General features: G+C 42.6%; 1 protein-coding gene across 6 annotated transcripts in view; it reads right to left on the minus strand.

The window, feature by feature from the left end:
• The window catches only part of nhsl1b (NHS-like 1b), a 107,884-nt gene that overhangs the window by 24,839 nt on the left and 68,632 nt on the right, over positions 1-14,413 (minus strand). Inside the window, exon 1 of one of the 6 annotated variants that reach the window (XM_086189592.1) lies at positions 1,392-1,556. The exons of the other annotated variants lie outside the window; for them this stretch is intronic. Within the exon in view, the coding sequence (XP_086045718.1) occupies positions 1,392-1,446 (55 nt within the window). The 5' untranslated portion in view covers positions 1,447-1,556. Of the gene's footprint in view, positions 1-1,391; positions 1,557-14,413 lie in introns of those variants that run through there. 6 annotated transcript variants of the gene reach the window in all.

Below are 14,413 nucleotides of genomic sequence, written 5' to 3' on the forward strand. Positions count from 1 at the left end.
GAGTCCACTAATCCCAGCTCTCCCTACGCCCATTAACAGATACCGGCCTCTGAAAAGATCTCTGATGGACACAAACATTGTGTACACCAAAGACTATACCCTGGACATTGCATCCACACACAATCTGCTTCATAAGGGGAGACACCAGAGAGGTTGCCAGTATTGATCCATAAAACGGATCATATTCTGTTAATGCTGATTCAGTTTGTAAAATGGTGGGTGGGTCGTTGATGACCCTCCCCATCAGCGCTCTTAAGGACTAACATTCAGTTCACCAAGCTGTAATTGTGCGTAAGTCTCGGCTAGTAGTGGACATGCTGCATGGTGGCTGAAGATGAAGGAAATAATTGGGAGTATATATGATAACGAAAGCAGTGTTAACAGCTGGTAAGTCACGCAAGTTAAAATTTCGCAAACATCAGCAAAAGTGGTTTTATTCTTTGAGCTCAAGTGAGCTTGTAAAATTTTTATTTCCTTATCAAATTTTTATCAACTTTTTTTTGCAAAACTTCAAGCTGCAGATTAAAATATCTTCATGGAACCCCAGCTGTCGTCTCATACACAGCAAATGTAGCTGGAAATGTGGTTGTTGTATTCAATTTTCCTTACGTGTGGAAACTTTTTGTTCTTTGCAACTTTTCACATGAAACTGTTTGGAATAAAAGTTTCTACGCCCTTTTACTTACAAAGACCGTCAGTCTCACGATCACACAGACCCAAATGGGCGCTCCAGACTTAATTGGATGTGGACAATTATCCGCCCTAAAGACTGAGGTGGAGAGAGCCAAGGTACTCAGCTAAGGAGCAAAGTGCAAGCATGTGCAGGATAACCAGATAAGATAAAGAGAAGTACTAAAATGCTGAGCTAACGATTAACAGTATCACTTCAGCCTTGACTTCAGTACACAGACGAGCTATAAATACACCTGAGATTAGAGATAGTGCAAGCAGCTTGGCAAGCGTCAACAGCTTCACACATCCTCACGTGCAGAAAACAGTTTCGATAAAGTAAGTGTGGATGCTCCCGTGACACATGATTCATTGAAGGAGGAGGAAAGAGAGAAACAATTCAAAAAAAGGAGCTGTGATTTCAAGTGCCAACAACCTTTACACATTGTTTCAGGTCATTTGGAACTACTAGTTGTTGGCTTTGTAAAGTCTGGTTCCAGTGGTTCCCTGGTAACAGCAACAGGGGGTGGTCTCTCAGAGGTAGCAGTCAAACTATCACACCCACAGGGCACCATTAGTTGTAATAAAATGATGAACAAGTCATTAACGCTAGTATGGGAGCAGGAAATGCTCAAAATAAGCCAGAATCTCTGTTGTTTACTAGTTTTCAACTGTCAAAGTACTGACAGGATGAGCAGTAAACAGAAGTAAACATATCTTACCTTTCCTTTTGAAGTATTTAATCACAGACTTTAACGAGGTCCCAATGAACACCATTATTCCGGTTGAGTGTGTGTCTCTTGTCCTACTAAGGCACGGAAAGGATGTATCCCGGTAAAAAGACAGGATGGAGGAGTGCTGACATCGACTTCTCACATTCTCACTATACAGCGGAGCTACTGAGAGTGTGTGTCTACGATGCTGACAATGAGGCTCTACCCCAATCTCTCCCTCTCTCTCTTCCTCGTCGGTCAACCCCCCCTCAACCCCCCGCTCTTCCCTGAGGCGGTCCAACCCTTAGAGACACACATATACACACACACTCAGTGGGAGGGGTGTAGAACTGGCCCCTCTGTTCCTCTGTGCTTTGGTTACCAAGGAGTTCTGGCTGCCTCACCCTTTATTTCTCATCATCACTCGTTTTCTCGCGCTGTCGCTCTCACTCTCACTCTCCACGCCTGCCTTCTTCTCTGCTCTGTGGGACTCGGAATATAGCTGAAAGTTAAACAAGCTTTATTAAAACCAACAGGCACACTTGTGCTATTAAGCTGTGATTTCATTCTCTTCCCCTACTTTGCAAAAGTTATTGGTGTCACCTCTTTTACCGCTGTGACACACTTATCATGAGAGTATTTATGCATCTAATTAAACTACCAACAACCTCTACTGGAAAACCTTGTATATCCTTGAAATCTTTTTTTCCCTCCTTTTTCACGTGCTGCTATTCTCAGGAGAGTCCCGCTTTCACCTGAATGCAAACAGGATTCTTTTTACCGTGCATACACTCTAATTTAAATACCGTGTCTCCTTAAACACAATAAGACAGATTTAAGAGTTCATATTCAGGTTTTCTGCATATCTGAGCTGTCTACAGGCAGAAAAATATTTTGTATATATAATTGTTCCTGTTTTTTTAAATCAACCCCTCTCCTTCTGCCTGATCAGTCCTAGCCTGCTGTGTGCCCACATGGCCGCTGAATCTGTGCCACATGAATATAGATCGCATACAATCCTCCTATTGTCCGATCCGTTCACAATCTATCACACACACTCCTCTGGCCCCCACCCATTCAAACAAACACAACGCGCACTTACAAACACACACACACACACACACACACACACACACACACACACACACACACACACACACACACACACACACACACACACACATTATAAGAGCTGGACAGCCCCTCCTTCTGCAGCCGTATTTCTTTTCAGCCCAAATGGTGGGTGAGAGGAGGGAGGGAGGGGGGGAGCAGCAACAAGAGCTTGAATGGGACTGCAAATGATCCTTGAATTTGTGGGTAAAAAGCCCCCCCCCCCCCACACACACACACACACGCACATGCACACACACACACACACACCCCCCCACGACCTTGCTCATCTGAACCTTTCAGCCGGTCTCTAAAGTGCTACAATGCTGTTGTGTAGTATCTTGTTTCTGCACAACTATGGTGTGAAGAGGTTGCAGTATTTGGTTGTTGTCATTCTATCGTTATAAAACTTCAATATGTCCTAACATATCACATCCTGCAATGTGCAAACTGCTCAGTTCATAAAATACTGCTAGCATGGGTTAATAATACATCAGCTTAAGCAGGCACATTCAAACGCACGATTTTTTGTGTTGTCAAAGTGAAACCTATTCGTAGATGAAAGCTTTGAACACATAATCAAAGTCTTCATGAAGATGAAGGTGAGAACAGGCGATCACCAACTCATGTGAGGCCAGATTTTCAGTTCTGACAAAACAAGACTCGGCAATAAGCACCTGATGAGCATTTTGATCTCCATGTGTTTTGTACAGTAGTTCAGGTTGCATGATGCTTTCACTATGCTTCATATATCTTAGCATGACATTAGTAGAAGAATGCCATAAGGTGTCCACCTCCCAATCCAGAAATATGACTGCTGCCGTCTGCTCTGTTTAATCAAAAAGGTTATAAACCTCTGAATTAGCCCATAAATCAGTGGTAGTAAAGTAGCAGTTTAATTAAAATGACTTGATTTATTGTATTGCAAGGTTCTTGAATGAAGATGTTCTGCTTCTCCTTTTTTGGGGGACTTTTGGCAACATAAAGTAACCACAGGCTGGAGGGAATTAGAGGGTGTGGTTGTTGTTTTTACTTCTTCTGGACATTACAAGATGTAGTTTTTAAAATCTCAGGTCATTGTGTCAGAATGAAAGTTTAGAACCAAAGTCCACCCCACCCACCATGTCAGTGACTTCTGTTTGGCACGTGTACAGCATTAGGATCGTTTATGCACACACGAGGCCTAATAGCATCACTCATTAAAGAGCCTATTGTTCTCCGAACACACGCACACTGTATGACAGGCAGGTCGTCAACTCCATAAGCAGAATGAGGAGCTTCAAATCTAGGCCACCTCTAGGATTAGGGCTATCCATCCATTCAGCCATACGTTCACCCCCCCCCCCCCCCACACACACACACACAAACTCAAAACATGAAGCTTGAACTCTATCTGGTTATAATAATATGGCAACATAGCATTTCTGTTTCATGTTCTCTCCAAATCCTACACACTGCTGCTTTACGAGGGAATATGGCAGAGTGATCACGAAGGAGAAAATTTTTCGCCTCTTCTTGGCATTGCTCACGCTTTTTTTTTTTTGGTCATCCCTGTATTGTTTTCGCACACTCTCAATCTTTCTGTCAACCAGACAGAAGCTACCGCAACAACAAAGTCTATCATATACACTCTTTTATTCTCTGATGGCTGTGCCGGTGGTTTGGCATTGTTTCTATCATTCAATCAATCCACCGTAACAACACACTTTCTTTTTATTCGCTCAAAATTCCATGAAATATCTATTTAAGAACATGAACTAACTTCCATCTTGTGAGTGCACATGCTTCCCACTTCATTGATAGCTCTCCACGTTTTGTTTTTGTCATGGGATTTAAAAAGGACAGACCTGCATTGACCTGCTAAACCCCTCAACTCTACCTTAACTAATGTTAAATCTCTCTCTCCACCTTCTCACTCTATTGCTAAACCAAGCATGTTTGTTTTCCTTCCTCTCCTCTTTTCTTTTTCAGACATGAAAGCTTTCATGACCGTCACTGTAATCTCGCCTGTATTGATTTTACACTCCCCTCTTACCCCCCCACCCCCCTGTGAGGTTTTTTTTCTTGTTTTGTTTTCTTGCATCCTTTGGTTCAGGCTCTGGGCATGAACACATTTCCCTCGGCGTAAACCTGCCAGGTGGAGATAAGCAGGAAATCTAGAGGAGTAGAGGACAGGCCAGGTAGTTGTTTTGTGCGCACACACTCAGTCTCCGCATCTTTGCATGTGTGGAGAACAGAAACTACAGCAGATAGAATTCATGGAAACAAAAATACACACGAGGAAACACAAGGAAAGCCTCACTGAAGCCATGAAGTCTCGAGATGCCCTTTAGCAAGGCACTGAACCCTTCAATGCTTCAACAACGCAGAAACAACAAGTACATCATACTTCTCTTACATCTGCCTTTTCTCTGTGAATTGAAATGTATAATTTACAGAATGTAGAGGAAGATGCTCTCTCTCTCATCCCTCCCGTCTCTTCTTTCATCCCTACATTTCTGTGAATGAAAGGGAAGCCCCAGGGGTCAATGGGAATCCAATCGCTTTGGTCTTCTCTGAGATGTAGAGCAAGGGATGAATAATCTATCAGGAACGAGTGAGTGAGGGGGTGAGAGGCTCAAAGGAGGTAGGATGTTAAGATGAAGAGTAAATTATTATACAGCGTTTTCTTTGTAAACCTGTTGTATTGATGTATATATGCTGTACCTCTGTTGCTATTTAAATATTTGATTCTCCCCACTGATACAGCTTCAGTTCCTGTTACTACCAAGAATTGAAGCCTGTGGAAAAAAGATGTAAGGTATACATACACAAATATGTATGTGTATAAAAATGTTATTTTTAGTGTTTTGAGGAAGATGCTAAACGTAATAGACGGCCGACAAAAGGCAAACAGGACTATGGCTGCGTCAACTCTCTGCTGCGCTCATAAAAAGGTAGTTAAACTCCAAACTTTGTCCTGAACAAACATAAACTTTCTCTCAAACAGGGCACAACCCCTCCCACACACACACACCCCCCTCACACACACACACACACACACACAGAAGCCTGAGTAAACAATCAGTAAAAATTGTTTTTCTTACACTAATGACTTTAACATGAGCTAAAGTTCCCGTCCATTACACAACAGCCCGTCACGCTCATCAAACGCCCTCACTCGCTGAATAACCTTTTCCTGACTCTAAACTCCCACTGGCTCTCTCTCAGCCCTCCTGTCTCCTTCTCTGTCCTCGTTTCTGTCTGTCTGTCTGCCTGTCTGTTGTTCTTCTCCATAGAGGTTACTGGTTAACTCCAGTCCTCCATCCTCCCCCTAAACCCCTCTTCTGGTCTTTCCGTCTGATGTACTCCATTGAAGCAGCTGGGATTTCATCACACAGACACAAACACACTCTATACATTCACACAAACACTCATCTACTTGCTGTGTGCACATGCTATGCCGTCATAAACACCAACTTGGTTCAGTTTTAAGTTTAGAATATTATATGAAGATCAAATTACCTTGCAAATCTAACCAATTACATGACCATTTGCTACAAAGCACTAAATACTACCTTTTTTCTGAGATGTAGTGTTAGTGAAATATATTAATGTCTATATCAGTGGTCCCCAAACTACGGCCCGCGGGCCGGATCCAGCCCACCTCCACATTTGGCCCGGCCCCCTGAACAATACCAGAGACCCATTTAGATTTTTTTTCCATATGTGTATTTGTATTTGATAATAAAATTGATGACTAGCTATGAACTATTTTCATTATTAACTATTAAGGTGTGTTCACTAGGGCTGCAACGATTAGTCGACGTTGTCGACAAAAATCGATAATAGCAATAGTCGACGATGAATTCCATCGTCGACTATTGTCGCCACACGCGCTTTTCCAACAGAGTGACGCATCTCACTTGATTATAATCTCTGCCGAGAGTTGCTCATGCGCAATAGTGTCTCTGTCTCTGAGCGGTAACATACAGGAACGCGGCGTCAACATCAGGTTCGCGTGCCAAAACTTCTAAAGTTTGGTGGCATTTTAGCCTGGATACGGCGAATAAAAAGACTACTTGTAGAGGTTGCAAAGCAGACTGTGCGTATCATGGCGGTGATGCACGAACATTTAAAGAAGCCCTCGGGCAGTTGAACGAAACAGAGTCTGACTCGCCTCGGCGAGATTCAAGTAACATTCAAGCCAGTACGGTTTTTATGACATACAATGTACATTTTATAAGCGTATTTTCGCTATAAAAGAGAGCTCGAGCGTTATGCCAGACTGTGCCTGAGAAACGTATTTTAAATTAATGAATGTTCAATAAAAGATGTATTTTTCATTGCACCCATCTTTCTTGTTTATTATCATTTGCCACATAATTAAATCAACTTCATGCTAAATTTAAGAACAAATTAATAATTATCCGATTTGTCGACTAATCGTTTCAATAGTCGGTGACTAGTCGACTATTAAAATAGTCGTTAGTTGCAGCCCTCATGTTCACACCAAACGCAACGCGAATTTTCACGTCACTTTACTCGTGCGAATTTGATCGCTGGATCAATATGTTTATATTCGTGAATAAAGCGACGCGAAAATTCACATTGCCGTTTGGTGTGAACACATAGAGCGTGACATTCTATTCCACCCTTCTGCAGTCTGTGCCCCTATCTGGCAAGCCCCAGAAAAAAATCCTAGACCCGAACCCAGAGAAGGTTGTTTGGAAGTGTCATTATATATTTCCTGACTTTTTTTCTGTGAAGAACCCAGAGAGGGTTTTTTGGTTGTGTGGCTTTCTGGAAAACAATACATTTTTACGTTTAGGCACCCCTGCGATCGTCACACTTTTTCTGTTACAAACTGACCCCGGCCCCCCATCAGAGAAGGGGAAAGTTATGTGGCCCTCGCAGAAAAAGTTTGGGGACCCCTGGTCTATATGATGTCATGTTTATTCAGTGTAGTTCTATATGACGTTGTTTACAACCCACTGCACATCAAGATTTTTAACATTTGATGCCATAGCATAAACAAATACATAAATAACAGATTAGACTGAGGCATCTGTCAATGAACTTCATATGACCGGAGGGATTCATCTCATTTGAGCTTCTAGCATCTGATTTAATTCAGGTTAGCACAGAAAACCAATGCAGTTATCACACACACGCGTGTGTGTGAGCATGCGCACGTATGTGTGTGAGTGTGTGTGTGCGTGCGAGCTTGTGTGTATGTGAGTCGTGCACGTGATGGGGTATTCTTCTCATTCTTCTGCGTGCTATAGGCTACTCCTTTTACTCCTTTGTGATCCCTGAGAAAAACCTCCAAGTCCATACAACACCCTGTGAACTACACCATGAGAGCGCATGCTCACGCGCGCACACACACACACACACACACACACACAGAGGCATAATCAGACCATGTCCTAGTGTTTTCTGTTGTTCAAGCACATGTATGTGAATATTCCAGCCTTGATGTGGTGACGCGATTATATTTGTGTTTGCTGTTCAAACACAGTGTGTGTGTGTCTTTTTTTGAAAAGCACAATCCTAAAATGAAATGGGGGAACAATGTGGAGATGTTATCACAAGCAAAACTTCGCTCAAAGACTTTCAAAAAGGACAAGAAGAAAGAGATGGGGGAGGAAAAAATTTCGGTCCACAAAATTTCTGAGCGATTCTTTGATGTGGGGAGAGCAAAGAGGCGTTTTGCTGAGTAGCGATGCAAAGCCGGATAGAAAAGACGGCGTTTAGAAGGACAAAAGAAATGATGAAGGCAGCCGGGAGAGAGCAGTCAGGAGTGGAGTGGAGCAGAACAGATGAGGCAAGAAGGCTGCTAGGTAGACACATACAAACATACACAAAAGGCTCCGGCAGATATGGCGGTCATGTCTAACGTTCTCTCTTCTGACGGCTGACCCACACACTCCCAAGTGACCCCTCTTTGAAATCCAAGCTCTGATAAAAGAGTGCGAAAAAACACAGAGAAGCTCTACTGTTGTCCCTGTCACAAGCGTGCAATAGAAATAAGAGTACGAGCTAAGCCTAACACAACAGAGCACAGTGGAACACAACTGGGCAGTGTGTAACCGTTGAATACGGAATTCCCGTTGCTTCATTTAACGGGGAAACTTACGGCCTTGAGCACACTAAAAGCTGCATCGCTCGAAATGTGCACGCCTGTTAAACAGAGAGTTAACGTGCACTATACGAGCAGACTGATTTGTAGTGTGGCAGTTTTGTTGAAGCGTTTTATGTACACAGTCCACGGTGGATTTGTAGCTAACGGTCCATTTCCCCCTGGCAACAAAGTTTTAAATCTATAGCAATTTAACCCCCCAGCGGGAAGTTGTCAGGACAATAGGAATGGAGAGGCCTGTATTAAAGTGAGCGGGTTGGCAGGACAACACTCGATGCATGTTTCCCTGTTGTGTTGACGTGACTCTTGACTATTTAATCAAGCGTCCCAACGACCCATTTTCCCCCTAAAACTATCTGACTTCAAGCTTCACAAGCAAACATCGCCTACATCCTTTAGACAAAAAAAATGAAGCATGAGAGCGATTTGACACCGGAGATCAAACTATGTACTAAATGGAGTGTGAGATTGTTTTTAAACAAGATCTGACTTGGATGAATTCAAGGCTGTTATCTCATGTGTTCATGTCTGCTGTGGTGTTGTTGGCTTTGCATCGAGCAAACAGCTTAGCAGCAGCTGACTCTGCGAAAGGGCATCAGCGTCGGCTGGTATCTGTGGGTCTGAATCATAGATACGCCCTGCCTTATCTTACACAGGGTGTTCCAACAGGTGTGGTTAGTTATGACCATGAAAAATCATGGCAACAGATTAATCTCTAATATGGTCTGATGGCACTCCATAGGTAGGTGTGATAAGACCAGTAAAGCAATGGATCACTCTATTTTTTTCCATCACCTCATCAATATTCCAGTCCCATGTATCGATGAGCTGTACTTCACCGCGTTGCTGTTCAGTGAGTGAAAGGAACTTACATTTGCTTTATTTTCCAAAGTCATGCTGACACAATTACAACTACATTTAGTTGTTTTTTTCTGATAAAGGAATGAAGCACGTCATCAATGCGCTACTCTAAATACCCCTTCTGTATTGACGGGGTTTTATAAGTTCACTGATGGGTTCTAGCAACAATACCTCAGAGAATATCATCAGTGTATATGAGCTAGGGACACCTGGATGGAGGGCAAACCCCTGGCAGCCTTCAGAGCCATTATGACCATGATCCAGCCATGCTGTCTCCACTCATATCGACTCTTTGGCCTTCTTACCCTCCACTAGAACCTCTGTGGACCTGCCACATCAATGACCAAAATGCATTAGTGGGTTGGTGTGCTTGTGTATAAGCGTCCTGGGCTTGTTCTACATCCGTCTCTTGTTTCATGATGGGACAAAGTGTGACACCAGTCTCCATGAAAATCTGATTGTACATGTGTAAATGTCTGCCTGCAGCTGTTTCCTCAAGCTATGATCTGCACCTTAAAGGATGCTAGATGAAAGAAAATGTTGCTTTGTCTTTTCTTTCTGCACATGTAGGTTATAAGACCATCCATACACGTGCCTACAGTCTACATGCATGCAAGCGTGATGCCACACACTCTTACTATGCATGGGCACATATACATACCCACGCATGAGCGTCCACACAAACACACATTATGTTGGCTGCCAGACTAGTTTTCTGACCTACATTTCATTACTGGGGCTGTCTGCTCTTGTCTCCTAAGGGCCTGTGTGTGTATATGTGTGTGTGCTTCCTCTGCACACTATCAGCAATACCATTTTATAATTAACTCCACACACTAAACACCGTAAATCTGACACAAACACTCGAGATACACAGGCATGGCAGAGTTTAAAGCTGGCTTTTAATTAACCCTGTTAAGTGACTGATGAATAAGGGAATGATGACAGCAGTAAATACGCAGCAGCTGGAATCATTTGCTTTCAGACAATGATTCATCTACGTCAATATTTCACTGCATATTTTCCCGCCGTAGGGTCCAATAAAGAATGATTCACAAAGCCAAACGAGTTGAAAATCTAATCACCTGCAGGACACGATACGGCTCGACAGGAAAGCATGAGTGAAAACACACTGAATATTGCTTTACGGCTGCACAATTGTACTTTATATCCTGCAGTGTGACCCGACCAGAGGGTCTTGTCTGATTCAGACGTAGGAGGCACAGAATCAGACTGAGCTAATTTAGGTTAAGTGCCACAAGTAGCTCAAGGGCATGAAGCAACAAGCCACCTGGGGTTAGGCTGCATCACAGGAAGGAGAGCAGTGTGTGTGCATGCGCGCTCACGTGTGTGTGTGTTACCAATAGGAAGTGGGTTAAAGCCATATCAAAAACAATGTATACATCAGTGTTTATCTGCACTTCCTTTTATATGACATCAAAATTGAAACTATAGCGTTTGACCCATTTCCCAGATTGCATCTCACGAGCAACAACAGTAGGTCAGTTGTTTGGGGGGGGGGCCCTGACACACCAGGTCGTCCAATCAACAACGAAACTGACTGACCAGTGACCAGATATTCAGGAAGGGTGCAAGACTATCAGCCTTGAGGCACTGGCACAAGGTTAGGGCTAGAAGTCGGATGCTAGTTCTGGTGGCTGGTATTGATTAGTGGCATCAACCAATCTGTTTCCAACACATCACTGGATTTGTTCATCAGGCCCAACATATCGATCCAATTTATATTTCCTCCCACTGCAAAAGAATGTTCTGCAGATGGTTTAACAAGTCATGAAACTGCGTCTCTCAACTCCCAAAGCCCCCTTTTGCAGTTGGAAACATATTTTCCTGTTTGTCCAAAATCAGGTGAAATTTCATTGTTTTAACACCACTACCTTTTGCAGCATGGCTGGAGGTGCATTGGCTGGAATGACATTGTTTTTCTAAATAGATAGAAGCTAACGCATCATTAGTGAAAAACCTCACTGTTCCAGTCAGGATTCAGAACCAGGTAGGCTCGGATCAAAACGGCGAGGATATGATTATAAATCCTTCACAATCCAGGATCTCTTGTGTTCAGGCTACACTTCACATCCTCCCTCTGATTGTTAGGGATGTAAAAACAAAAAAACAAATAAACCAGAGCAGGACCGGCAACCTCAGATAGGAATCTGGAGAGTTTCAACTATGTTAATAATCAGATACCACAATCACACAACTACTCAAGAACTGGAAGTTTTCATTCAGCGGAAACAAGAAGAAACCAGTGACAAGTTTGTGCACTGAATCTGGCTCGAAGAGTAAACCTCACAAAAGGGAGAGTGAAGAATCTGAAAATGTTCTTGTATGCGGCCCAATGTCATGCATGACATTAGAGAAGTGTGACTGCAGCGTCGGAGGATGCTACTGATCCACTGTTTACCAAACTCATGCAGAGGATCATGATCATCATCAAGACATTGTATTGATTCCCTGTGAGGACTTATGGAGGTTACAGTGACTGACTCGAGAATACTTCAAAACACAGCCACTTCTCAAACAATGGATACCCCCCCCCCCAAAAAAAATCTGGTATATCATCACTATACATGGATATTATACTGCAGTAATAGAAGCCTGCAGTAATATTACATGAGTGTTTTAATCCCCAGAGTTTAAGACAGAGAGGTTTAAACATGTCTCAGGACCGGCTTAGTGCTCACAGCCTGATGTGGATCATGTGTAAATTACACACACGTACACACACACTCACGCACACACAAACACACACACACACACACACACACACACACACACATCATTGTATGATTGGCAGCATCTGCATTATCAAATGCCACGGTGATGCATTTCACTTATGTGTGTTTTACTGTGCACGTCTGTGTGCTAAATCAAGCTTCCTCCAATGATAATCCTATTCTGAAACCTTGTCTAGGAAAAAAAAAAAGCAGGACCCCCAAATCCACTTAACCCCTCCCTTCCTCAACCCCCCCTTTATTCTTTAATAAACCCCCTCCCTTGCTCTCCCTGTCCCATCTGAGCAATAATGGAGGAATGGAGGCATTAATAGAAAGAACAGGCCTCTCTAGGATGCAGTCAATGCGACCTCCTTAATGAGCCACCAGGGAAACCAGACCAGCTCCCTGATCAAATACCCTCCAAATTTAAGACCACATAGTCCAAATTAAATTCCTTGTGACAACTTGTGTGTCTTTGGTACAGATAAATATGTGCGTCTTCTGTCTGATGGGCAATTAATTCAATGCTAATTACATTTGGTAATTAACATAATCTCATCAAAATGTTAATTCAACGGCACACGCTGAGGCTTTTTGTGTGCAGTAATTCTACATTAGTTAAAAATGATGGTTCACAGATAATCAACTTTGCAACAATAGAATGGAGACTCTAGGCGCTACCATCCGCTTGTCTGTATTATACTGCCACCTGGTGGGGGAAATGAGTAACAACAGATATAAATGGTCTTTCACTGGCATTCAGCTTTTACTCTTTAAAAAACGATGAACAGGAATTTAGGTTCTGTGATAAACAAACAAACAAACAAAAGAGAGTAAAATTCCCCTGTGGATTTAAAAAAAAAAAAGACTATAGCTTTAGTTTCTCTTTTGTCTTTAACCCCAATCATCGATCCATGTGGAGTTTAAACCCTTTTTAAAGAGATGTTGCCATGGAGAGGACAAGGACAGATTTAAAGAGCCTCTTAAAATCACTTTCATTCCTTTGCCTCCCTTTTCTGGCTCCTTTTATAATCAGTCTCTATGGGGGGACATGAGCTTTTCGGAGGCTTTGCTTTGCTTTCTGGAGGCTTAATGGAACCTCCAGCTGATTGGGACATAAAGGAGCCTGAGGCTGGGGCAAAGGCAGGAGGGAGGAGGGAGTCTTGGGTACAACATGGAGTAACAGAGGATGAGATGTGTTAGATGGTGGAGCAAAGAGCCCTGACAAGAGCAATTAGAGTACCCTCCTGTGGAAATAAGAAGTTTCAATCAATCATTTCAAGACAAGCAACAAAAAAAAAATTACAATTTTATGTATGTATGTGTGTGTATATATATATATACACACACACACACACACACACACATATATATTGCTTGGCTTGAAATGATTGATTTCAAACTTCATCCATCACTTTTATCTGGTTATAATGAATGCTACTATTCCTCCCAGGCTGATGTTTGCTCTGGTTTGAAGGAGACGGTGCACTTTACGTGAACCATGCAGAAGAAGTCAGGAACATATCTGTGTGAAGCCAAAAAGTCGACTGGTCAGTAGTACAAAAAAAAGAGAGCCAGAAACCTCAGAGGACTCAAGCAGCATGGGGTTGGAAACAAGCTCCTTCTAATAGCAGCACTCATTTAAGAAATGAGCTGTGACCGAGCTCGGCAAAGCTTTGGAGTGCTTAAAGTCACTTATCCTGCACTAGGCCACAATTAGATCTTTCAATTTGATTGTCTTCCTAACAACGAGAGCACTGTTGGACCGATTAAGGATAAAGACCAGGGTGAAGGCTGTGGCTAGAGTAAGGACACAGCTCTGAATAAAATAGCATTTGCTTTTGAGGTCTGTTGGTATTGTGAGTGCTGAACAGACCCTGGTATTCATCCTGGAGTCATTTTTCCGACTGAAGATGTGATTAGCATGACTGCAATAGAAAACAATGGAGAAAGAATTGAATGGGATAAATCTGAAACTCAACTTCATATCTTTAATGATGCAAACAGGTGTACATCTCTTTATGTGTAACTGCACGTCTCTCATAGAACATAGAAGAAAGTCCAATTGTGTTGCATGTGCAACTGTGTGTCAAGGACATTGTTGACGATTGTCCCTCATGAGAACAATATTGGTCTTTATGAGGCCAGAAATAAACCTTTTGACTGAAAGAAAAGAGGTACAAAGTGATTTCAAACTTGTC

Source organism: Aulostomus chinensis, chromosome 20, assembly GCF_037954235.1.
Source record: "Aulostomus chinensis isolate RoL2024-O1b breed Wild chromosome 20, RoL_Achi_v1.0, whole genome shotgun sequence".
Classification (NCBI taxonomy): Eukaryota; Metazoa; Chordata; class Actinopteri; order Syngnathiformes; family Aulostomidae; genus Aulostomus; species Aulostomus chinensis.